The following is a 27,164-nucleotide window of genomic DNA, read 5'->3' on the forward strand; positions in this document are numbered from 1 at the left end:
CTATAAGCTACAAAAAGTCGATTTTGCATGATATAAGACCTTTAAAGCTGCCCTGGGCACTGGGCGACATGTCTACTTTAACACAGACGCTTTTGTGCGTGCGCAGGGGCCCGAGTGCTGGTGCGAGATGCAGAGAGGGCCCCATCCTGTCCCCGGCTCCTGTCCCTGCTGTCCACACCGTCCCACAGGCGTCCCCCCAGCCTCTGCCTGGTCTTCTACACCATTGTCCCTGCGCACCAACTGACCGCAGGTGTGGCACTGTACAGTCGGAGAAGAGGACACAGAATATTTACTCACATTACTGACTTATAAGAGAATAGTTAAGAATAGTTTCAAATTAGTGCTTAAAGATGCATTAGGTAACTTTATGTATGTATATATATATACATACATATATATACATATATATATATACATATATATACATATATATATATATATATATATATACACATACATACATTAGATTTTTTTATTTTTATTCATGCAGTCCTTATGTTTGAAGAGTTTAGTGATGCTAGGCTAGTGCTAGGCTAGTACATGTCTATGGTAACTAGTAGCCTGCATTAAAAACAGTTGCTACACAGCGGCGGAGTGATCTGCTCGGTTACCTGATCTACAGTAGTTTGTTTACCTGCGGCCGCCATTACTACACGTGGCATTCACAAAGGAGCTTTCTACAAATCAGATATGGCAACGATTGGAGGACGAGCCCATGATTTTGAAGAGGCTACTCGTTACCATAGACATGAGCTAGTCTAGCACTATAACGATAACTAGGATAAATCCTGAAATATCCCTTTAACATTCTGGCGGCCCCTAAAGATACACAATTTTGTCAGTCGTAGAAGATTTTGTCAAGAACGGGGGGTCCACACGACTGTATTTAGCGCGATATTGAACGACTGGGGGTTCACACATGACGAGTGAGAATTGTAAGAGCAACTCACTAAACCAGTGTAAATATGTCGGATTACTGAAAGTGTAACAGTTGAAAATGTGAAGTGACCTAAGCCGACCTTCTGAATGCTGTACAGAGCTGCCGGGGCCCCTTCTGTGCCGGCTGCGTGTGGTGGACCTGTCTCTGAGCTCCCAGGAGGTGGAGAGCTTCATCCAGACCCGGCTGCTGCTTCCAGAGAGCAGCGCCCTCCTGGGGCAGCAGCGCAAGCTACAACAGAGCTTGCAGCGGCTCACCGAGCAGCTCATCTCCACAGAGGTAAACAACACAACCTCCACACCTGTTGATCACGCTTAATTATACACTGCGTTCCAAATTATTATGCAAATGACATTTTTCTAAGATTTTCTAAACTGTCAACTCAAATGAGAGTCAGCATAATTTTCAAGTCTTTAACTGGTAGAGGATCATTTAAATGTGGTTGAAAAAATCTCCCAACAGGTTTTTTTTCCAAAAATAAATATAGTAAAAACCTCAAAATCTACTGTTCCACATTATTATGCAACTCATCGTTTCAATACATTTTAAAGCTTGTAATTAACTGAAAATGGTCATTTGTTGAATTTGCAGCATTAGGAGGTCATATTTACTGAAATCAAAAGCTATTTCAATCAAACAACATCTTAACAGGTCACGTTATATTTTAACATAGGACCTTCTTTGAGCAGCTTTAAAATTCTTAAATCCATTAAACTTGTGAGTTTTTGGACAGTTTCTGCTTGGATTTCTTTGCAGGATGTTAGAATAGCCTCCCAGAGCTGCTGTTTGGATGAAAAGTGCCTCCCAGCCTCATAGAAGTTTTTTTTGTTGAGGCTCCAAAGGTTCTCAATAGGGTTAAAGGTCAGGGGAGGAGGCGGTCCACATCATGAGTTTCTCTCCTTTTATGCCCATAGCAGCCAGTGATGCAGAGGTTTTCTTTACAGCAGGACATGGTGCGTTGTCATGATGAAGAGGATTTTGTTCGGGGAAACGCGGCTCTTCTTTTTGTAGCATAGAAGACAGTGGTCAGTCAGAAACTCCACATATTTTTCAAAGGTCATTTTCACACCTTCAGGGATCCTAAAAGGGCCTAATGGGGCCGACCAGCTCTCTCACCATGATTCTGGCCTAAAACATGACTCCGCCCCTCCTTACTGACGTCACAGCCTTGTTGGGACATTGTGGTCATTCACCAACCATCCACTACTCCGTTGATTTGACCATCCAGGGTTACACGGCCTCCTCAGTGAACAAGACTGTTTGAAAATGAGTCCTCATGTATTTCTGAGCCACTGCAGCCGTTTCTGTTCATCAGCTTCAATGAACAGTTTAGGGGAGGCCGGATAGAAGGTTTATGCACAACTGTAGCCTCTGGAGGGTCCTACACCTTGATGTTCGGGAGACTCCAGAGGTACCCGCAGCTTCAAATACCTGTCTGCTGCTTTGTAGCATCTGTTCTCTTAATCTGATGTGTTTGTCTGGCAGAAACCGTCCTCATTGTGCCTTTATCTGCACAACCCGTGTGTGTCTGAATCATCCACAAATCTCTTATCAGTACGATGATTACGCTTCATCTTTCATGAAATATCGAAGGTTTTCATACCTAGACCAAGAAAGGCTCCGTCTGACTTAGGAATTGAACCCGGGACCTTCTAGCTATGAAGCAAAAGCGCTAACCGCTGCATCATCATATCACGTGTACACACACCTTGATAGTGTGATAATTTTCACAGTCTTGACTGCTTATTTTTTCTCTGTTCACTCTTGTTTCTGCTACGTACACATTAGTTACAGTATACATGCACGTGCTGCTACTTTTCCTTGTTTCTGCATGTTACAGGCAACGGTGTCTCACTACAAAAAATAAACAACAATCAATAAAAATGCCTGGAGTCATGTCTTCACTTTCACAACAGTAATACAACTGTCCTGCAACATTAAAATTAACGCACAATTTATAATACCACATTCCCTTTTGCCACAACTATGCGATAGCTCAGCACCATTAATTGCTCTTTGAATATCTTTACTACACCTTGACACGTAGTTACACGTTGTACTGCCTTGTTACTCATTGTTCCCCCTTGTTACACGTTGTACTGCTTTGTTACTCATTGTTCCCCCTGTTACACGTTGTACTGCTTTGTTACTCATTGTTCCCCCTGTTACACGTTGTACTGCCTTGTTACTCATTGTTCCCCCTTGTTACACGTTGTACTGCTTTGTTACTCATTGTTCCCCCTGTTACACGTTGTACTGCTTTGTTACTCATTGTTCCCCCTGTTACACGTTGTACTGCCTTGTTACTCATTGTTCCCCCTTGTTACACATTGTACTGCCTTGTTACTCATTGTTCCCCCTTGTTACACTTTGTACTGCCTTGTTACTCATTGTTCCCCCTTGTTACACTTTGTACTGCCTTGTTACTCATTGGTCCCCCTTGTTACACTTTGTACTGCCTTGTTACACTTTGTACTGCCTTGTTACTCACTGTTCCCCCTTGTTACACATTGTACTGCCTTGTTACTCATTGTTCCCCCTTGTTACACTTTGTACTGCCTTGTTACACTTTGTACTGCCTTGTTGCTCACTGTTCCGCCTTGTTACACTTTGTACTGCCTTGTTACACATTGTACTGCCTTGTTACTCATTGTTCCCCCTTGTTACACTTTGTACTGCCTTGTTACTCATTGTTCCCCCTTGTTACACATTGTACTGCCTTGTTACTCATTGTTCCCCCTTGTTACACATTGTACTGCCTTGTTACTCATTGTACTACCTTGTTCCTCATTGTTCCCCCTTGTTACACTTTGTACTGCCTTGTTACTCATTGTACTACCTTGTTCCTCATTGTTCCCCCTTGTTACACATTGTACTGCCTTGTTACTCATTGTACTACCTTGTTCCTCATTGTTCCCCCTTGTTACACATTGTACTGCCTTGTTACTCATTGTTCCCCCTTGTTACACTTTGTACTGCCTCGTTACACATTGTACTGCCTTGTTACACTTTGTACTGCCTTGAGAAACGCCATCCTCGCAAAGACACGGCCGCAGAGGGAGGCGGGCTGAGCTGTATTGTAGTGTCTCTGACCTCTGTAGCTCCCAGTGGCCGCTGGTTGTGCTGCTTTACGACCACGACGCTCGGGCCGACATTGCTGCAGTACCTCCGCTTAGGGGCGGCAGAACAAGCTAGTCTTCCATAAGCTACCATTGCACTTTAGACTTGTTAAAAAACAACTTTAAAGCCTGGTGCCTAATTGTCCTAAACTTTCTACAGTTAGATATTCCTCCTGTGTTAACGCTGGGTTAGGCAGAATTACAGGGACCAGGCTGGTTATCGTAAGGAACATTTTAGGAATCTCGCATATTAATGAGGGCCGGACAGGCAATTAGCAATAGAGCTAATGGCGCGGGCGTTGCTACAACCGAACGACATGTCCCCCAAGGGTACAGTGAAGATCCCGTCCTTATGCCCTTTTTAGGAACATGCTACGTCAGAGCTGGGTAGGAGGAGTCTGTATATCCGCCATGATTTCCCCCTCGAACGTGGTCACTGTGGTAAATGGGGAGGAGTGAGGAGACGTAGTCTATTAATATTATGTCTATGATAGCTCCTCTACCAGAGTCTGATTCATCTGACTTCCTCTTTCCCCAGCTGCCTGTGACTGACCACATCACTGAGCGAGAGGGCCCTCTGCTGGGGGACGCTGGTTTTGCAGATAAAGTGCATGCGTTCCACGAGGAGTCGCAGGAGCTGCAGAAGGAGCTGCAGCAGTTGGAGGGCGCCCTGTGCGGGTGCTCCGAGGTGCTCAACAGCTCTCGGCCTCTCTTTGCCCTCACTGCCCTCATGTACAGAGCTCTCCAGCAGGTGGCAGTGCTGTCCCCAGCCTACTGCTTTAGTTTGGAGGGCTTTCTGAGTGTGATGAAGGGGGCTCTGTCAGGGAGGGCGAGGGTGCTGGGCGCTCACTGCCTTGTGCCCACAGCCATCATTGAAGAGCTCTGTCTGAAAGTCGTCTCCCAGGTGTTAATGAGCTACGGGCCCCGTCTGTTCAAGAGGCACACACAGGTCCTTAGGCTGCTGCTGAGTGTGGCTCTGCTGCAGCACAGGCAGCTCTGCTCCCCCACAGAGAGCCAGGCTTTCCTCCAGGGCCTGGCCCATCCTCAGACCTGTCCCCAGACCTGTACTGAGACCTGTACTGAGACCTGCCCTCAGACCTGTCCTCAGACCTGTCCCCAGACCTGTACTGAGACCTGTACTAAGATCTGTTCTGAGACCTGTCCTCCGATCTGCACTGAGACCTGTCCTCAGACCTGTACTGAGACCTGTACCCAGACCTGTCCTCAGACCTGTACTGAGACCTGTACCCAGACCTGTCCTCAGACCTGTACCCAGACCTGTCCTCAGACCTGTCCTCAGACCTGTACTGAGACCTGTACTGAGACCTGTCCTCAGACCTGTACTGAGACCTGTCCTCAGACCTGTACTGAGACCTGTACCCAGACCTGTCCTCAGACCTGTACTGAGACCTGTCCTCAGACCTGTACTGAGACCTGTCCTCAGACCTGTACTGAGACCTGTCCTCAGACCTGTACTGAGACCTGTCCTCAGACCTGTACTGAGACCTGTACCCAGACCTGTCCTCAGACCTGTACTGAGACCTGTCCTCAGACCTGTACTGAGACCTGTCCTCAGACCTGCACCCAGACTTGTCCTCAGACCTGTACTGAGACCTGTCCTCAGACCTGTACTGAGACCTGTCCTCAGACCTGCACCCAGACTTGTCCTCAGATCTGTACTGAGACCTGTCCTCAGACCTGTACTGAGACCTGTCCTCAGACCTGTACTGAGACCTGTCCTCAGACCTGTACTGAGACCTGTCCTCAGACCTGTCCTCAGACCTGTACTGAGACCTGTCCTCAGATCTGTCCCCAGACCTGTCCTCAGACCTGTACTGAGACCTGTCCTCAGACCTGTACTGAGACCTGTCCTCAGACCTGTACTGAGACCTGTCCTCAGACCTGTCCTCAGACCTGTACTGAGACCTGTCCTCAGATCTGTACTGAGACCTCTCCTCAGACCTGTCCCGAGACCTATCCTGAGTGGATCCCTGCACATGTGCGCCCACAGCTGTGGTGCCTGGAGCAGCTGCCCGCCTTCAGGGGCCTCGTGTCCTCTCTCTGCTCGGCCCCCGGACAGTGGCAGGAGTACCTGGGCGTACCCAGCACAGTCACAGGCCCGGTGCCCTTCAGCCCCTTCACAGGGCTGTCCCTGCTGCAGCGGGCACTGCTTTGGAGGACCCTGAGGCCTGAGAGTCTTTGGGATGTAGCAGAGGACATTGCTGCATGTCTCCTCAGTGAGCCGCCGCACTGCGGGGACCTCCAGGCCCTGTCCCAGCTCCTGCTCCAACACAGCGGGCCTTTCATCCTCACATCAGCCTGTCCCTGTGGCACACAGCCCCTGCAGCTCATCACACAGCTGGCCCTGCGGGAACAGGTGAGCCCTCAGTGTGACTCCAGTGGAGCATCTCCCACAGTCTGCTCACGGCTCCCTCTGGCTCTGCAGGTTTGTCTGAAGGTGATCTGTCCATGGGAACAGTCCTCCATCATCTCAGCTCTGAAAGCAGCTCCAAAGGAAGGTCTTTGGTTGGTTTTTAAGAGCTGTCACTTACTGGGGCGATGGGACCGACAGCTGCTGGCAGAAGTCAACAGGCTCATTCTCAAAGGTAAGTGGCAAACCCAGAGCTGGATACCGTTAAACGTTACCGGTATGGCATTGGGGGGAAAAATCGAAAGCAGGAACAGAGAAAAAAAATATAAATTTAGATCCAAGTTTCCCAATTTTTATTTATTTTTTCCCAATTTGAATGTTTTTTGCTCAGTGTTTGCCCCTCCAAAGCCATCCACGCACTAACCAGAGCTGCAGATGAATTGTTCTTGTCCTGCCTGTTGTGTTGTGATTGACTGCAGGTTTGATGGAAGCTCCGGGCTACAGGCTCCAGCTCTGGTTCCTAGCTCCTGAGGGGAGGATTCAGCTCATTCCATGTAACTGAAACAACATGAAATAAAAGGCCTTTCCCACTGCACCCTGCTCAGCTCTACCAGGCTCTACCTGGCTCTGTCCGGCCTTCCTGCATCTCCACTTGGGATAACACCTTTCTAGTACCAGCTTACGTGTATATTGACCTAACGAGTTAGGTCGATTTACATGGACGGGCGACCAATCAGACTCCAGGGGTCTGACCACTCCAGGCGACAAACTCCTACAAAAGACGACTTGTAGTTCTTAGTCTTTTTTATCATCTTATTTTAGACTTGTTCAAACTTACTCAATTTCAATCTAAATCATTTTAATTCCACCAGTTTGAAGCCACTGAAGGTGGTGCATTTTCTGTCCAAGTGGAGGGGCGGAGTCCCAGGGCGGAGTCCCAGGGCGGAGTCCCAGAGAGGAGTCCCAGGGCGGAGCTGGTGAAGTGGGAAAGGCCGTTCCAGAAGCTCAGATGGGGATGTACTCATGTCTGCATGTTCTCTGCAGTTGTTTTGCGAGTGCAGTCTCTGGTGTTCGTATGTGACTCGTCCAGGGCCCTCACAGAGGAGGGAACCTGCTCTCTGCCTGAGCTCCACAGGGGGGCGCTCCTGCGCTGTGCCCTCTTCCACACGGTCCTGCTGCGGAGACAGTCCACACAGAGCCACTGTTACCACTGGTGAGACCTTCACATGCTTTACCACAGCCTGGTGCCCTGGGCTGCTTTTACAGAACAAATATGGCACAAAGACACTTCTTGTGTGCTTTTTGAAGAACTATTATATTATTATTATAACTATATTACACTATGATGATCAGTGACAGATGGTGGGCTCTAGCTTCACTGCTGCTTGACTAAAACCACATATCTGCAGTGTTGGGTAGTACCTGAATTCATGTATTTAGAATACTCCTTGGGGTAACTACTCCTGTACAGTTACTCTTTCATTTGAGGGTATTTAGCAAAAACATTTACCGTATTTTTCGCACCATTAGGCGCACCATCCCTCTCGTCATCAGAGTCAGTCTCGCTGTTACTTGGCTCCTCAGTGATGATTCCGGCCTTCATGAAAGCTCGTACCACACTTAACACTGATGCCTTAGCCCAGGCATTTACCATCCATTGCAGATACGTGAGTAGGTTGCCCGGCGTTGCCTCCCTGTCTTGGTGAATGTGTGCTTGCAGTCTTTCATCCACCGCTCCCAGGCTGCACGCAGTTTAACTTAAGTGACCTGTTGACGCCAATATCCAGCGGTTGGAGTTCTTTACTTAATCCACCCGCAATGATGGCAAGCTCCAAATGAGTTTTCATCACTTGTTCTTTGACAGTGTGCTTGGAGAGGGACAAGAGTAGAGACGCTTCTACCTGCTGCTCTCTGGTGAATGAAAAGGACGACTGAAACTGCACATACAATCATGGGGCTCATGCTGTAACAACTGTTAGCACACAGAAGAACAACGCATCTATATGGAAAAAGACACAAAGGTTCCATATTGTGCTTTCCTCAGGCTGTGACACATTTTTCTGATTCTGCACACACAGGACTGACACCGACCTCCTGGTTCTGGGAGAGGCCTACAGAGCCATCGCAGCTCTGTGCAGCGACCACACGGAGGCGCTACAGGTCCTGGCAGGTAAAGGAGCACGTGTCAGAGGTTGGCCCTGTAGGATTCTCTGTTGGAGTTTGCCTTTTAATGGCCAAAATCATTACTGAGTCAGAAGAAGTAAAGTTCAGTGTAACAATTGTTAGCAGAGTCACTTAAACTCGTGGCATAAAACACAGCAGACACGTCTTTACTCTTTGTAGTGCTCTCCCACACTGGGCGCACGCCATATTTATTGACACACGTGTTGCTCATCAGCAATCATCAACAATTCGCCACATGATCAGTGTCATTGACAATTTTGTAAACACAAAAATATATATATCAAATCATAACAAAATTAGAGCACCCCCACTTGCTCACATTTGAAAAATTCATTTAACTTAACACATGTTGGTTTACATAGCAAACATAAACATTTCAAATCTCTTAAGTTTTTGTTTAGTTGCAGGCTTGGTCAGTACATCCGCAACCATCTCATTAGTTCAGGGGTGGCCAACCAGTCGGAGACCAAGAGCCGAAATTTTCAACCTTGATCCTGTGAAGAGCCACAAAGGCACCGACCATTAGCGAGATCCCGGGGCGGTAGTTTATTGTGATTAAATAGAATGTGACCGTTTTATTTAATCACAATAAACTATAACTTTATGCCTTTTTCTTTTTTTTTTTAAATAATTGTGTTAGATTGAATGGTTTTACTCCTCAACAAGATTGAAATACATGTATATTAAATGACATTTTGTGTTTACTGTTCTGACTGAGACAGAATTAGATTATTATTATTATTTTTTATTTATTTTTAATGCTGGGGTGTGTTTGTATGTGGGGCCCTGCCCACTGAGCCCCCTTCTCTGATTCGCCCCTGGCCTGTGCGCTCAGTGCCTGCAGCTTTGTCCTGACTGGACTGTGCAAAGAACGCACTCTAGGCTGCACAAAGTTCATGAACTTTAACCAGGAGCCTCAGGAGGACGTCTGAGATTCTGTTTTAAGTTGCATCTGTTACAGTCTCTGTCACATGTGAAAGAAAAGTCAATGACTTTGCGTATTTCCGCGTTACGATGTCGCGCTTCGCATCATACGCTTAATAAGAGCTCCGCTTTTTTCCATTTCCTAATTTTGATCTTTTTCTGTGAATATGTGGCCAAATTACATCAAATAAAGAGTAGCTGATCAGAAATCTGAAAAGCACAGAAGCTAATCCTAGTGCCACAATCTGCCTGCCTGTTGTTCAACCTACATCCCGCTTTGAGTGAGGCTGCCGCACGGGCTCCTTTTACACACTGCCTCGAAAAGGAGAGAGATACGGACTCTCATTCATGTAGAGATGGAAACATGGTCTGTAGGACGATATGGTTGGATTTTTGGTCAAAGACTGTTACAGTTTATGGGAAATATTTACCAATTATTTTGCAAAGAGCCGCATTGTATTAAACATCTCCAATCATGCAAAGAGCCGCACTCTGATTGGCCAAGAGCCGCATGCGGCTCGAGAGCCGCGGGTTGGCCACCCCTGCATTAGTTGGACAATACAATAGGCTTATGTGGTCGTCATCCAACGTAGACCTTATGAAGTGGTATTTAATATCCACATGTTTGCACCGTTGCCTATGTACAGGGTTCTTTGTTAAAGCTATAGTGCCCTGATTGTCCTCGTAAACAATACATTTGTATGTTTGACCATCAAGACAGTTCAAAAACTGTTTCAAATACAAATACTCTTGCATGGTCGCAGCTAAAGCCATGTACTCAGCCTCACAGGTAGAGAGTGCGACTGTAGACTGTAGACTATTGGACCATTCTTGTTTAGACTGATACAGTAACCTGTAGTACTTTTTCGATCACCAATATCAGCTGCCCAATTAGCATCACTGTAAGCATGGATTAGGTTCTCATCTTTGTATTTTCGGAAACAGAGTTCTTTGTTTTGGGTACCTTTCAAATACCTTAAAACATGCTTTACAGTTGTCCATTGTTCAGTAGTTGTTTTGGTGAAATACTGTGACAGTTTGCTCACTACAAAGCTTAAGTCTGGCCTTGTACAGGTTGCCTGGTAGATTAAGCTACCAACTGCCTCTCTGTATTTCCTCACATCATCCATTAACTCAGCGTCATCACTGTAGTCAAGTTTTTGTTCATACGGCGTAGCTCTAGGCTTACAGTTTAACATGTCAAATCTCTCCAGTATAGTTTGAACATACTTGCATTGTGACATCTTAACACATTCAGCACTTTGGTCAAAGTCAATACCTAGAAAATGTGCCAGTTTACCCAAGTCTTTCATCCTGAACTTGGAACTTAGCTTTTCCTTTACACATTTCATGACATCATCATCACTAGCGGCAATAATCAAATCATCAACCCATATGATAATGTGAACTTTCTCATTGTCAGTAATTTTGCTGTAGACACAATGATCAGCTGGATTTTGTACAAACTGTATTTCACACAAATAATCATGCAACATTTTGTTCCAGTTGCGCCCCGACTGTTTTAGTCCGTACAGGGATTTCTTCAGTTTACATACTAGTTTGTCTCCATTAGATCTTACTTCATAACCCTCGGGTTGTTATAGATATATATAGATTTCACACTCAATTGGTGCGTGTAAATATGCTGTTTTTACATCCATCTGGTGAACAATCAAATCATCATGTGCTGCTTTCTGTGCTAACAGCCTGATGCTGGTCATACTGGCTGTAGGAGAGAAAGTCTCATCATAGTTAACAACCTTTTTCTGACTGAAACCTTTGGCAACATATCTCGCCTTGTATTTGTCTGATCCGTCATTGTTTTTCTTCAATGCGTAAACCCACTTACCCCCCACTACATCCTTGCCCTCTGGTAGAGTGGTCAGGGTAAACGTTGAGTTTTCCTTCAAAGATTGAACTTCCTCGTCCATTGCTTCAGTCCAGTCTTTTGCGTTCATTGAGGTGACAGTTTCTTTATAGGTCTGTGGCACATTGCACATAAGTCTGTAACAGTAGTCAATATTTATGTCCTCCTCAAAACCACAAGCATGATCACCGTAATAATCTGGCTTTTTTCTTTCTCTATCAGGATAGCGCCTCTCTTTGGGTTTGCTTCCTTTTTCTGGCCATGAGGAGCCATGTCGGCTATAAACTTCTCAGTTGCTTTCACTGTATCGCTTTTATTTTTCAAAAAGTATACAAACACTGCACTAGAATAGTCATCTGTAAAGGATAGTGCATATTTATGACCATCTTTAGACATTGGGTCTATAGGACCAGCTAAGTCTGTGTGCACCATGTCCAGAGGTGCTTTGGCCCTTGTATCTGGACCCCTGTTCCTAGTTTCGAAAACAAACTTCCCCTGAGTGCAAACTTCACAACACGGAACAGGTTTATCAACTTCAGTCTTAATTTCCATCCCATCTACAACATGCCTTAGTTTTAACACATCTGCATAATTGCAATGGCCTAAGATTTCATGCCAACTTTGCAAATCAAGGCTTTTCTTGCGCTGGTCATTGCAGTCATTGTCTGAAGTGTGCAGATAGAAAAGCTTGTTGTGAACGTGTATTGGGAATTTGGTACCGTCTTTATGCAGCAGGACACTGTTCTTCTCACTGAAGATCACTGTGGCTCCACTGGTGGTAGCAGCTTTCACAGAGAAGATATCCTGGGGATAAGTTGGGATGTACAGGGCTCTCCTGAGCGTTGTTCAGAAACTCCGCCCCTCGCTGTCGATTAGCCGCACCTCCGCGTCACCTCTGCGCTTGGCGAATCCGTGGCACCTGGATCCGTCCGCCAGCTCCACGCAGTGCGTCCCAGCCTGGAAACTCCCGACGAAAGTCTTGAACTTTGCGATGTCTGTGATGATGTGCGATGTTGCTCCCGCGTCCACCATCAGCCCTTTACTCTTGACATCTGGCACCCGCTTCTCCGCGTCGAAAACCCGGAATGCGTACTCCTTGTTCCCCGACTCCTCGGACGCCATCCGTGCGTTATCGCGCTGCGTTTTCCGTCTGCAGCTTGCACTGTTGTGCGTGTTGCTTTTGCAGTGGTTGCACCATTGTTTACGTGGACAGACCCTGACAATGTGGCCTTTTGCACCGCATTTGTAACACACAATGTCCATATTTTCACTGTTCTTTGCACCGTCGGACGCGCGCTTTGTGCCAAACTGCGCTCTCGCCCTCATAACCGTATCCCCTGACACAGTCGCTCGCATGTTCTCAACATCTTCATAACTTCTGAGCTTTGTCTTAAATTCGGCAAAAGTCATTTTATCGTAGGTCTGAGACACATGTATTGCAAACGGCTTAAATGTCTCTGGTAGCCCTTTTAACGCCATGGCTATTAAAAGTCCGTCACTGAGCGTCTCACCTGCGTTTCTCAAGGCCGTAATCGCAGTCTCTGCTCTGATGACATATTCAGTGACATTCTCAATGGGTGACTTTTGCAGTGAGGTCAACTCGGTGTACAGGTTTATTACTCTGGGCTTTCCCCTACCAGCGTAATATTCCCTGAGAATCCTGAGCGCCTCGCGTCCATTATCCGCCGCTTCGCGCATTACCAGCGACAGGCTCTTGTCATCCAAAAACTGAATGAGCTCCGCGTAGGCCTCGGCGTTCCTCTCCTCATCCTCCTCATTATCGGGAGCGGGTTCATTAAGAATAGTGTCTTTTAACCCTTGCAGACAGAGGTGGCCCAAAAACTTTGTCTCCCATAGCTCATAGTTCTTCTCGTCTCTGTCGAAAACGAGCCTTGCCCAGCGGCTAGTTGGCACCGCGTCTCTGTCCTTTCTACTCATGGTTGGATCACCCAAACTCGGCCCTCAGGTGCAAACGTCGCGACTTTCACCTGGTACTTAATCCAACTGTGCGTTATGACTCTGGGCCCATAACCTGTTAGCAGAGTCACTTAAACTCGTGGCATAAAACACAGCAGACACGTCTTTACTCTTTGTAGTGCTCTCCCACACTGGGCGCACGCCATGTTTATTGACACACGTGTTGCTCATCAGCAATCATCAACAATTCGCCACATGATCAGTGTCATTGACAATTTTGTAAACACAAAAATACATATATATAATCTACAGTGCCGTGAAAAAGTATATGCCCCATCCAGATTTCCTTCGTTTGTTTATATTTATCACTCTTCAAAGCAAGAAGGTCCTGGGTTCGATTCCCGACCAGAGGAAACCAGTCACAGGAAATCAAACCTGTTTGATGTGCTGTAATGAAGTGCTGTAATTCAGTTTAGATTGGTTGCCTGGGAGTACTTTCCTCCCTCACTCTGCTCCTCTGTCTCGCTGCTCTCCCTCGCTCTTCTCTCACTCCCCTCTCACTTCTCTCTCACTTCTCTCTCACTTCTCTCTCACTCCTCTCTCACTCTTCTGCCTCGCTCTTCTCCCTCGCTCTTCTCTCGCTCCTCTGCCTCGCACCCTCTCTCTTGCTCCTCTTCCTCGTTTCTCTCTCACTCCTCCCTCTCGCTCCTCTCTCTCGCTCCTCTTCCTCGTTTCTCTCTCACTCCTCCCTCTCGCTCCTCTCTCTCGCTCCTCTTCCTCGTTTCTCTCTCACTCCTCCCTCTCGCTCCTCTCTGTCGCTCCTCTTCCTGCCTCTTCTCTCGCTCCTCTTCCTGGCTTAGTAACGCTGAAGAGACTGGTCCTTGTCATACACATGCTTTCCCGCTCTTTTCTTTCTTGTTGTCACTGACTAAAGTCAGAGCAGACATGTTTTAAAATGTGTGTATTTAATTATATTCTACTTCGTAAGTACAGTGCCTCTCGTAAGTATTCATACACCTTGGACTTTTGCACATTTTGTCATGTTTACAACCCTAAACATAAAGATTTTATTTTGATTTTTTTACTGAACGTTCACACACAAGTAACCGACAACTGTGAAGTGAAAGCAAAATGATACATGATTCCGTTATTTTTCAAAAAATAGAAAAGTGAAAAGTGGGGCTTGCATAAGTATTCATACAGCATTTTCTGAGTGCATTAAATTGCCTTTAAAACATTCCTAATGTCTCCAGAATGTTCACACCTTGGATTAACGGTTAAATAGAGGTACCTGTGTGTAATCTGCTCTCAGTATAATTTCAGCTGTTCTTTTAGGCCCTCAGAGCTGTGTTCGGAGTGTATTGGTCACTAAACAACATCATGAAGGCCAAGGAGCACCAGAAAGGTCAGGGATAAAGCTGTGGAGAAGTTTAAAGCAGCGTTAAGTTATACAAAGATTTCCCAAGATTTAAACATCTCCTGGAGCAACTACTGTTCAATCCATCATTCAGAAATGGAAAGAGTAAAGCACCACTGCCAACTTACCAAGGCGTGGTCCTCCACCTAAAATATCAGAGCGAACAAGGAGAACACTGGTCAGAAAGGCAACCAAGTGCCCCAAGATAACTCTGGAGGAGCTGAAGTCCTGCCGCTGAGCTGGGGGAATCTGTACATGTCTATAAGTCGTATCTACACAAATCTGGCCTTCATGTACGAGTGGAAGAAGAAAGCCATTATTGAAAGGAGGCCATAAGAAATCCCGTTTGAAGTTTGCTAGAAGTCATATGGAGGACACAGCTCCATGTGGAAGAAGGAGCTTTGGTTAGATGAGACAAATGGCCCAAATGCAAAAACGTTATGTATGGAGCAAACCTAACACTGCTCATCGTCCTGAGTGCACCATCCCCAGTGTCAAATACGGGGGGGTGGGAGCATCATGCTGTGGGGCTGCTTTTCCTCAACGGGGACTGGGGAGATTGTAAGAATAGTTGTGAAGGTGGATGGAGACAAATACAGGGACATTTTGGAGGAAAACCTGCTGGAGTCACAAGAGAACTGAGGCTGGGGCGGAGATTCACCTTCAGCAGGACAATGACCCTAAACACAAAGCTAAATCTACAATGGAATGGTTCAATAAAAACATATTAATGTGTTAGAATGGCCCAGTCAAAGTCCTGACCTAAATCCTTTTGAAAATCTGTGGAATAATCTGAAAACTGCTGTTCACGAACGCTCTCCTTCAAATGTGATAGAGCTTAAGTTGTTTTGTAAAGAGGAATGGGCTAAAATGTCAGTCTCTACATGTGCAAATCTTGTAGAGTCAGACCCCAAAAGACTTGCTGCTGTTGTTGCAGTAAAAGGGGGTTCCACAAAGTATTCATGCATGCTGTATGAATACTTATGCACGCCCCACTTTTCACTTTTCTATTTTTTGAAAAATAACAGAATCATGTATCATTTTGCTTTCACTTCACAGTTGTCTGTTACTTGTGTGTGAACGTTCAGTAAAAAAATAAAAATTAAATCTTTATGTTTAGGGTTGTAAACATGACAAAATGTGCAAAAGTTCAAGGTGTATGAATACTTTCGAGAGGCACTGTACTTGCTGAACTAAAGAATGAAACGAGCTGTGTGCTTTTATTCTGGCGTGCTGGATCGGAACAGGAAATCACTGTACGGGTGGTGGGGCTACTGATTGATTGATTTTATAACGTTATGTACAGACAGTTGTGCCAAAATTAAGGCCTTAAAAGAATTTTTTAGTTCATAAAAAAAAAATGATGGTCCCAAAACACATTCAGCTGCAAGTAAATATACATTTATGTACAATGTTTGGCTCCAAAGTTACCCGTTTCATCCACTTTGTTTTTGATTATCGAAATGTAACCTCTGAAAGAACCAGATATTTAAGGCCTAAAAGTAATCAGTCGATTGTTGAGAAGTGGGACAATGTCTTTGTCTGGCATTGTAAATGTAACAACCTTTAAAACAACATCTGACTTTTGAAAATCTATCTCCACTGGTTCTAGTCAAACACAGGTAAGAGAGGGCAGCCTAGCATGAAAACAGGGTCAGCAGTCAGGACTGTGTTTGCCGCTCAGAGGTGACAGGGTCAGGAGTCAGGACTGTGATTGCCGTTCAGAGGTGACAGGGTCAGGAGTCAGGACTGTGTTTGCCGCTCAGAGGTGACAGGGTCAGGAGTCAGGACTGTGTTTGCTCCTCAGAGGTGACAGGGTCAGGAGTCAGGACTGTGATTGCCGTTCAGAGGTGACAGGGTCAGGAGTCAGGACTGTGTTTGCCGCTCAGAGGTGACAGGGTCAGGAGTCAGGACTGTGTTTGCCGCTCAGAGGTGACAGGGTCAGGAGTCAGGACTGTGTTTGCTCCTCAGAGGTGACAGGGTCAGCAGTCAGGACTGTGTTTGCCGCTCAGAGGTGACAGGGTCAGGAGTCAGGACTGTGTTTGCCGCTCAGAGGTGACAGGGTCAGGAGTCAGGACTGTGTTTGCTCCTCAGAGGTGACAGGGTCAGGAGTCAGGACTGTGTTTGCCTCTCAGAGGTGACAGGGTCAGCAGTCAGGACTGTGTTTGCCGCTCAGAGGTGACAGGGTCAGGAGTCAGGACTGTGTTTGCTCCTCAGAGGTGACAGGGTCAGGAGTCAGGACTGTGTTTGCCGCTCAGAGGTGACAGGGTCAGGAGTCAGGACTGTGATTGCCGCTCAGAGGTGACAGGGTCAGGAGTCAGGACTGTGTTTGCCGCTCAGAGGTGACAGGGTCAGGAGTCAGGACTGTGTTTGCCGCTCAGAGGTGACAGGGTCAGGAGTCAGGACTGTGTTTGCCGCTCAGAGGTGACAGGGTCAGCAGTCAGGACTGTGATTGCTCCTCAGAGGTGACAGGGTCAGGAGTCAGGACTGGGTTTGCCGCTCAGAGGTGACAGGGTCAGGAGTCAGGACTGTGTTTGCCGCTCAGAGGTGACAGGGTCAGGAGTCAGGACTGTGTTTGCCGCTCAGAGGTGACAGGGTCAGGAGTCAGGACTGTGTTTGCCGCTCAGAGGTGACAGGGTCAGGAGTCAGGACTGTGTTTGCCGCTCAGAGGTGACAGGGTCAGGAGTCAGGACTGTGTTTGCCGCTCAGAGGTGACAGGGTCAGGAGTCAGGACTGTGTTTGCCGCTCAGAGGTGACAGGGTCAGGAGTCAGGACTGTGTTTGCCGCTCAGAGGTGACAGCAGAGGCTAAATACTACGGAGACATAAACCCTGTGGTGTGATGGACACTGTTATGTCCACAGTGAGGCTGGTGCACGGGGGCCACGTGTTGGACACGGCTGACCTGGAGGAGCTGCAGTGTGTGGCCCTCACCTACCTGCTCCCTGGACTGCACAGTCACCGAGGTAACCGTCATCAAAACCGTAGGAGATAAGGACGCCTGAAAAGCTTCCTTTATGTTTATAACAAAGATCATTTCCAGCTCTGCCAGCAAGGGGCGCTCTCAGCCCAAAACAACCTGTCTTCCCATAATAGTCATTACCACCCGCCCTAACCAAGTCCATTTTGTCCAGTTCGGCTTCACCCAAATCTACAAGCTTACAGCCTATAGGCCAGAGTAATACCTCATTTGAAAGCTAAGACCTACAAAACTCGACGGATCTTTTTCCATCACTTTTTTCACATTCTTTATCGCGCCATTTTTGCCACCTTTTTGTCGAGTTTTTGTCACTTTTTTCTGCTCTTTTGTCACATTTTTGTTTCTTATTTGCTGCTCTTTTGTTTTTTTGTTTTTTAAAAAAAGTTGCGTTTTCATCCTCATTTTGTTCTTGTTTTTGTCGCTATTTGGATGCTTTTTTCAAGAAGCTTTTAGATTTGGGTAAAGCCAAACTGGAGAAAATGTGCTCGGTTAAGGCGGGGGTTAAGAGGTTAAAGGAAACATATTATGAAAAAATGACTTTCTTTGAGCTTTAAACCCTGCCATAACTCAGATCCATGTCAAAAACAGACCTGGAGACTGATTGTTTCTTCTTCTACTGTTGACATGCTCAGATCTGTGCTTAATCCATCATTGGGATCTGTTCTGAGCAGTTCTGCAGAAGCGTGCTCGCCGCGGCACCACGGAGCTACTCGACTGCCTACAGGGGGAGCTCCGGCCCAACTCCTCACCAGCCCTGGCCCCTGTGTTTAGAACCACTGTCTTATTATGCATTTCATCATTTCGTCAGGACACCGATGCTGAGGCAGCAAAAATGATGTTTCAGGCCTGTTTTAAGCCCCACTTTGATTTATTTGATAAGATAAGACTCGCTCTGAACTGTTCACTGCACACTAATAGCAGTACCAGTGTCAAAACCCTTGGACCTCACTTGGCTGCTGTATTGCTGTAACTTGGTGATTCTGAATGGCCTCTATAGGTACCGGATAAGCCCAAGATTGCGCTCTCTGTTTCAGATGCTCCAGCCTCACTGTTGGACCGGGCAGGCAGCAGAGAGGGCCAGTGTCTGGGCTTTGGAGGAGTCATTTGGGAAGAGATCCTCCTGAAGAACAGTCAGCGCTTGGATGTCCTGCTGCAGGCGTCCCAGAGTCCACCGGGACGCTCTGGAGAGGACGTGTCCGCTGTGTCTCCTCGGGGACGTGAAGAGAGGGCTGTCTCTCCGCTGCAGCGCCTGTGGGGGGTGCAGGCCTACATGAAGCTCCAACTGCAAAAAGTAATCTCAAAATAAGTTCTTGGAAATATTTGTTTCAGTAAAAAGAAGGATAGCTGTGTGTATCACTGTGTAGTCACGATAAACGGAAGGATGTGGATCGCACTTCTCTTTGGTCCTCAGCTCCTCCACCTCCTCCTTCCTCTTCCTCCTGCACAGCTACCTCCACTCCACAACTGTCTTTCACCTTCTTTTGGGAAGAGCGTAGCAGACGGATATCTTAACCCCAGTGAACATATATCAGTCAGAACTATAGTTGGTATCACTTTAGAGTATTAATAAGCATTATTATACTGCTCTTCACAATGTAAGTAGAAGCTCCGTTGATTTGAATGGGATTTCCCAACGATAAAAGACCTCTGAAAAAAATAATGACGCTGCCCATGGCAACGGAGTTGGTGCTTTCATATCACTCCGCGCATACGTAGTAGCGACACTATCTGTCCCTGTCACTGCCAGAGAAGTTGGGGGAATTGCTCGTGAAGTTAGCGTCAGTCTGACTTTCAACTTACCCAGAGATTCACCACCGTTCCTCCAACTGCACCTTCATCTAAGTAGCTAGGCTAGCTACTAGCCTTTCTGCTTCTAGCCTAGCAAAACGTTGCCGAGCAACGCGCAAACTTTTGGGAACTATCTGTCGCGGAAGTCATTAAATAAACCTTTCGACCTTCATAAAAGTGTACGAAGTTTATGTTGTGTGTGTTCAGTTGGCAAATGGCCGAATAATAAGCGGGATAATGTATAGAACGCTGGTCATTATCGGGAAAATAAGCACCTTCTGTCGGTGCTTAATTTCCCCATAATTACCAGTGTTCTACACTGCGTTCCAAATTATTATGCAAATTGGATTTTTGTGTCAAAATCACTGAATCACTGACATTAATCTCAGAGACCTGGGATGATTAGTTGTCGGGTTAAGCCCAGTTAAGGGAAAAACTACTGAAAAAGGGTGTTCCACATTATTAAGCAGATCATCATTTTCAAGCACTATGGTAAAGAAAAAGGGTCTGTCTGCTGATGAAAAGCGTGGAAATAGTTGAATGCCTTGGTCTAGGTATGAAAACCTTCAATATTTCATGAAAGATTAAGCGTAATCATCGTACTGATAAGAGATTTGTGGATGATTCAGAGCACACTCCGGTTTGTGCCGATAAAGGCACAATATGGACGGTTTCTGCCAAGACAAACACATCAGATTATTAGAACAGATGCTACAAAGCAGCATACAGGTATTTGAAGCTGCTGGTGCCTCTGGAGTCTCCCGAACATCAAGGTGTAGGACCCTCCAGAGGCTGCAGTTGTGCATAAACCTTCTATCCAGCCTCCCCTAAACTGTTCATTGAAGCTGATGAACAGAAACGGCTGCAGTGGCTCAGAAATATATGAGGACACATTTTCAAACAGTCTTGTTCACTGATGAGGCCGTGTAACCCTGGATGGTCAACTCAATGGAGTAGTGGATGGTTGGTGAATGACCACAATGTCCCAACAAGGCTGTGACGTCAGTAAAGAGGGGGCGGAGTCATGTTTTGTGCCAGAATCATGGTGAGAGAGCTGGTCGGCCCCTTTTGGCCCTTTTAGGCTCCCTGAAGGTGTGAAAATGACCTTTGAAAAATATGTGGAGTTTCTGACTGACCACTGTCTTCTATGCTACAAAAAGAAGAGCTGTGCTTTCCCAAACAAAATCCTCTTCATGCAGGACAACGCACCATGTCACGATGAGTTGCATAATAACTTGGAACAGTAGATTTTGAGGTTTTTACTATATTTATTTTTGAAAAAAAAACTTATCACTAGGAATTTTTTTCCACCACATTTAAATGATCCTCTACCAGGTAAAGACTTAAAAATATGCTGACTCTCATTTGAGTTGACAATTTAGAAAATCTTAGAAAAATGTCATTTGCATAATAATTTGGAACGCAGTGTATACATTATCCCTTACTTAGTAATCATTTTAGGGTTAGGTTTAGGGTTGGCTATGAATAAACCGATTATTAATGGCCTATTAGTATATTAACAGATCAAAGTATAATAAGCATGTCAAATTTACATTTTATGAGGCCGGAGAAATTTGTTTTATATCAATTTTTTTAATAAATTAAAATTACTTTAAGAAGGAACCTGAAAACATTATCCATAGCTAACAACAGTTGAAAAATAAAGGAATAATCATTGTCTTTATCTGCCACTCCATACATCGAACACACTGTAGGGTCCAAATTCAGTTTTACATGAACAATAACCCTTGTTGTAATAGAATGACACAATCCTAAGATCCATTAGTTTCATCCATTTTTTTATTTCAGTAATTTACGCTGTGGCTCTTTACAGTGCGGGACAGGGGCTGTGGGCTCCGGACCTCTGCAGGACTACCTTCAGGCTGAGTGTGACGCGCTGTGGTCCGCGGTATCCTCCCAGGTGTCCCTTGTGTGCCAGTCTCCACCCTCACAGTCCGAGCTGCAGGTGTTGGAAACGAGAGCCAGGCTCCTCAGCTCATACCGGTGGCCCCAGGGCTGCTCTGACCCTGCACAGGCCTACAGACTGTCTGCCTTCACCAACCCCACGGGCCTCCTGCTGGCCATCAGGAGGCACTACGCTCACATACAGCAGAGGAATGTGTCCGACATCACACTGCTCTTCCAGGTAATGCACACTAAAGAGGTCACACTTCTGTTATTAAGATCAGATAGTCCAACGCACAATAAAGAGGTCACACTTCTGTCATTAAGCTCAGATAGTCCAACACACACTAAAGAGGTCACACTTCTGTCATTAAGCTCAGATAGTCCAACGCACACTAAAGAGGTCACACTTCTGTCATTAAGCTCAGATAGTCCAACGCACACTAAAGAGGTCACACTTCTGTCATTAAGCTCAGATAGTCCAACGCACACTAAAGAGGTCACACTTCTGTCATTAAGCTCAGATAGTCCAACGCACACTAAAGAGGTCACACTTCTGTCATTAAGCTCAGATAGTCCAACGCACACTAAAGAGGTCACTTCTGTCATTAAGATCAGATAGTCCAACACACACTAAAGAGGTCACTTATGTTATAGAGCTCAGATAGTCCAACACACACTAAAGAGGTCACACTTCTGTCATTAAGCTCTGATAGTCCAACGCACACTAAAGAGGTCACACTTCTGTCATTAAGATCAGATAGTCCAACGCACACTAAAGAGGTCACACTTCTGTCATTAAGATCAGATAGTCCAACGCACACTAAAGAGGTCACACTTCTGTCATTAAGCTCAGATAGTCCAACGCACACTAAAGAGGTCACACTTCTGTCATTAAGCTCAGATAGTCCAACGCACACTAAAGAGGTCACACTTCTGTCATTAAGATCAGATAGTCCAACGCATACTAAAGAGGTCACTTATGTTATGAAGCTCAGATAGTCCAACGCACACTAAAGAGGTCACTTATGTTATGAAGCTCAGATAGTCCAACACGCTAAAGAGGTCACTTATGTTCTAAAAGCTCAGATAGTCCAACGCACGCTAAAGAGGTCACTTATGTTATGAAGCTCAGATAGTCCAACACGCTAAAGAGGTCACTTATGTTATGAAGCTCAGATAGTCCAACACACACTAAAGAGGTCACTTATGTTATAGAGCTCAGATAGTCCAACACACTAAAGAGGTCACTTATGTTATGAAGCTCAGATAGTCCAACACACTAAAGAGTTCACTTATGTTATGAAGCTCAGATAGTCCAACGCACACTAAAGAGGTCACACTTCTGTCATTAAGATCAGATAGTCCAACGCACACTAAAGAGGTCACACTTCTGTTATTAAGATCAGATAGTCCAACGCACACTAAAGAGGTCACACTTCTGTCATTAAGATCAGATATTCCAACGCACACTAAAGAGGTCACACTTCTGTCATTAAGATCAGATAGTCCAACACACACTAAAGAGGTCACACTTCTGTCATTAAGATCAGATAGTCCAACGCACACTAAAGAGGTCACTTATGTTATGAAGCGCAGATAGTCCAACGCACACTAAAGAGTTCACTTATGTTATGAAGCTCAGATAGTCCAACACACTAAAGAGGTCACACTTCTGTCATTAAGCTCAGATAGTCCAACGCACACTAAAGAGGTCACACTTCTGTCATTAAGATCAGATAGTCCAACGCACACTAAAGAGGTCACACTTCTGTCATTAAGATCAGATAGTCCAACGCACACTAAAGAGGTCACACTTCTGTCATTAAGATCAGATAGTCCAACGCACACTAAAGAGGTCACTTATGTTATGAAGCGCAGATAGTCCAACGCACACTAAAGAGTTCACTTATGTTATGAAGCTCAGATAGTCCAACACACTAAAGAGGTCACACTTCTGTCATTAAGCTCAGATAGTCCAACGCACACTAAAGAGGTCACACTTCTGTCATTAAGATCAGATAGTCCAACGCACACTAAAGAGGTCACACTTCTGTCATTAAGCTCAGATAGTCCAACGCACACTAAAGAGGTCACACTTCTGTCATTAAGATCAGATAGTCCAACGCACACTAAAGAGGTCACTTATGTTATGAAGCGCAGATAGTCCAACGCACACTAAAGAGTTCACTTATGTTATGAAGCTCAGATAGTCCAACACACACTTAAGAGGTCACTTATGTTATGAAGCTCAGATAGTCCAACGCACACTAAAGAGGTCACTTATGTTATGAAGCTCAGATAGTCCAACGCACGCTAAAGAGGTCACTTATGTTCTAAAAGCTCCGATAGTCCAACGCACACTAAAGAGGTCACTTATGTTCTAAAAGCTCAGATAGTCCAACGCACAATGAAGATGTCACACGGTTTCGCCTATGCTCAGAGGCCCTGATGCCAACGTCAAAGTGAAGCAGGGTTTCCATGGGGCCTTGCCAAAATCAAGGTCTTAAATGTCATTAAAAAGCATTAATTGGATTCAAGCTGGGATTAAATCAACATTTCTTGGAAAAGTCTACAATTGTTCAGCAATACTTGACTGTATAAGTTGACGTTTTGTCCAATTCTCTTTCCTCTGTGTGATGTGTTGATTGTTTTTTGCATTTGTGGCATTAAAACGGCTTGTCTTGCTTCTGCCTGTATAAACCCTGTGAAAGTACTTAAGAATTTGCTGTGTTATTCAAAGAAGAAAGTACAAATCAGTTTTAAAGTAGACGATTACAGATCCTCAACAACCCTATTTGACATAAATTGACTTGAATACCGACCCTGTCTATACACAGTAGGTCCTATGTTTGTAACTTATCCAGAGCCTTGTGTGTGCCCAGGTTCTGGATGACGCTGCATGCCCCACGTCCTGCCCTCCTGAGACTGTGTATCTGTGTGGCCTGGAGCTGAGAGGCGGCGCTGTGTGGGACCCAAACGTCGGGGCCATATGCAACTCCCGGTCTTCAAGCAACCCACTTCCTCTACTATCTGTGCACCCAGCCCCCCCACTTAGAGTCAACCCACTCCCCCCATCAGCAGAAGACCCAGCTGCTCTCACCTACCAGTGCCCGCTGTACGTGCACCCGGGGGGTCTGTCCCAGGGGCAGGAGGTGGTGGCCTGGGTCCCTCTCCGGTCCAGGCTCCGCCCCGAGGCTTGTGCCCTGAGGCGGGTGCGGATCATGAGCACGCTCTGAACTTTGACCATTTACATTGTGGGCTTTTGTTAAACATAGAATAACTTTGTCCTAATAAAACTTGTTTAACTTGTTAACTCTTGTTAAAGTGATGAGTGTCTGTGTGTGTTTGAGCTTGTTTAGCTTTTAGGGCCAGCCCTATTATGGAATGGAATGAAACAAGCACTTAATCCCCAGGGCTCCATGAAGATACACACTTCAGTGTTCAATGTTTAGGCTTCTTGTGGATCTTTCCAACCCACACAGTTAAGGTTCTATTTCACATCAAAGTATTAATTTAAAAGCCAACAATCCAGACCATTTGTAGCACCACAGTGTACTATGTTATAGCTATGGACACATGTTATGGCTTGTTTGAAAGGTGAGACTCTAAGCTCTGTTTAGTTCTACATGCCTCGGTTCCTGAGAAATCCTAAGCTAAACAGAGGCTAGTTTTGATCAAAATCCTTTGTTTTTTTTCTAGAAACTGAGATATCGCATGTTTTATGAAACATACGCCATTTGAGCCTTTTAGATTTGGGTATAGCCACACTGTAGAAAATGTGCTGGGTTCAGATGGGGGTTAGCATGAACCAAACAGAAAAATAAATCAGATACATTAAATTTACACATTTGTTTTCATTTTACAGCAATAGAGGATTTGGGGAATATGAAATGATCTAAATACGAGTTGTTTTTAAAGGGGCTAGATGCAAGTTTGCCATTTTATACTCACTACTGCCACCTCAGGTCATACGTGTAACTGCAGCTTCTATATGAAGCTCATGCATGACGGAACTTCAGACCCGAATTAACACCTTTCTGAGTGACAGTGCAGGATTTCAGAGGGAGCTGTGGTGAACAGGTCTGGGCTCATTCTACACATTAGGACATGGCTGGAACATGTAGGGGGAGGAAAATACATTTTTTTTTTTAAACTCCGCATTGTCCCTTTAAGTAGTTGTATGATCAGATCCGTGTATATCTTCTGTCTCTGCTCAGAGGGGAAAGTGGGCGGAGCAGACATGCAGGTTCAGCAGACAGGTGTCTCAGAGCTCACACCAATTTTATTTTGGCACTTAATATGTTAATTAACCAGTTAAATCATTTTAATTTACATGATAATACAAAATAACCACTTGTAGCAATGTATATTGATTGAAAAGCATTCACCGATATGAAAGGACAAATACTGGTTTCGATAAACAAAAATAACCCCAAAAGTACCAGTATTGTATCGACTCATCACTACCATAAAGTTTTTTGATTGATTGAAACAGATGTATCAAAGTTTTACAGACAGAGTGACGTCTGAATTGATTGTTAAAAATGCTTGTAAATAATAATAATAACATTGAGGAGAGAAATGAGGACGGGAGAGGCCGCTCCTGCGTGCGCATACACAGCTAAGATCAGCAGCTCTGTGTCTTGGCCAGATGTTGCCTTCAATAATCCAGACTTCTACAGTTGTTTAAATACTCTGGTTCTACAGTGAAATAGCCCATACGCGAGTCTGACGCCTCCTCTATCTGCGGCTTCACTGACACATGGAAGAACGAAACCGGAAGTAGGCTAGCTATAATGCTAGCTCATGGACCTGCTGTGTCTTTGTCCGCCTCATTCTGGCTTTTCCCGAGAGACGAGGAGCATGGACCGACCGACTTACCGTGCAGCGCAAGAGTCGAAGAATTGAAACGGCCTGAAAGGACGTCACACGGACTCTAAGTACATATTGTAATTAGTTGCTTGACTCAGCACTTCTGATCAGTACAGCCGGAAAAGGAAGGCTGGAAGGTGATTTTCTTTGAAGTCTATGAATCCTCTTCAATCACTGTTGTTTTAATACATTCAGAGAAGTTTAATGAGGAAACAGGAAATCACCCGCAGGAAGCGCCTCCAGGAGTTTGACAGGAACGCAGTAAAAGCTAAAAACTTTGGCCACATGGCGATGCTGAACAGAAGCCTGTGTGACTCAGGACTGAATCTACTTTGAATAGGGCTGAATCTTAGCATACATCTCTCAGGCTGCATGGAAAGTTTGGAAACGCAGCTCATGTAAAAGACTCTGCTTTCATTTTTGCACAGTAGTCCCCCGTCTTAAAATACTGTATTATATTAACTTTCATTGACAGGATCCTTCAAAATATATATTTTTTAATTTGTGACTATTCAACATTGATTACACTTCAAAATACATTCAAATACATTACATTTTTGTAAAGGTTCTTAAACATTAAACATTTTAAAAATAATTTAGGGATTATTCCAACATGTGCGACTTGAGGCGACTTGCGACTATAGTGTGACTTGACTTGACAAAAGGTACAACTTGACTTGACCCAAAGTAAGACCAATTGAGTTGGTCTTACTTGGGACCTGGACCTTCATGACTTTGACAAAGGTGGGAGTAAGTCACTAAATGCAAGAATCGAGTCAAGTCCAAGTATAAAGTTTACAAATACAATATATATTTGAGCAATAAATACATGTAATAGTGGTTTGAGTTCAGTATTGTAAGGTGAAACATACGTTCAGTGCA

At 45.2% G+C, this 27,164-nt stretch overlaps 1 protein-coding gene across 1 annotated transcript in view; it reads left to right on the plus strand.

Annotated features, from left to right (window-relative positions):
• The window catches only part of dnhd1 (dynein heavy chain domain 1), a 106,995-nt gene extending 82,296 nt beyond the window's left edge, over positions 1–24,699 (plus strand). Inside the window, exons 36-46 of the mRNA XM_079553016.1 lie at positions 107–250; positions 1,038–1,216; positions 4,595–6,433; positions 6,503–6,662; positions 6,907–6,981; positions 7,472–7,640; positions 8,506–8,597; positions 17,599–17,700; positions 18,749–19,005; positions 21,337–21,648; positions 24,293–24,699. Of these exons, the coding sequence (XP_079409142.1) occupies positions 107–250; positions 1,038–1,216; positions 4,595–6,433; positions 6,503–6,662; positions 6,907–6,981; positions 7,472–7,640; positions 8,506–8,597; positions 17,599–17,700; positions 18,749–19,005; positions 21,337–21,648; positions 24,293–24,646 (3,683 nt within the window). The 3' untranslated portion in view covers positions 24,647–24,699. The remainder of the gene's footprint in view (positions 1–106; positions 251–1,037; positions 1,217–4,594; positions 6,434–6,502; positions 6,663–6,906; positions 6,982–7,471; positions 7,641–8,505; positions 8,598–17,598; positions 17,701–18,748; positions 19,006–21,336; positions 21,649–24,292) is intronic.
• Positions 24,700–27,164: the final 2,465 nt, after the last annotated feature.

This window comes from Gobius niger, assembly GCF_951799975.1.
Source record: "Gobius niger genome assembly, chromosome: 3".
Lineage (NCBI taxonomy): Eukaryota > Metazoa > Chordata > Actinopteri > Gobiiformes > Gobiidae > Gobius > Gobius niger.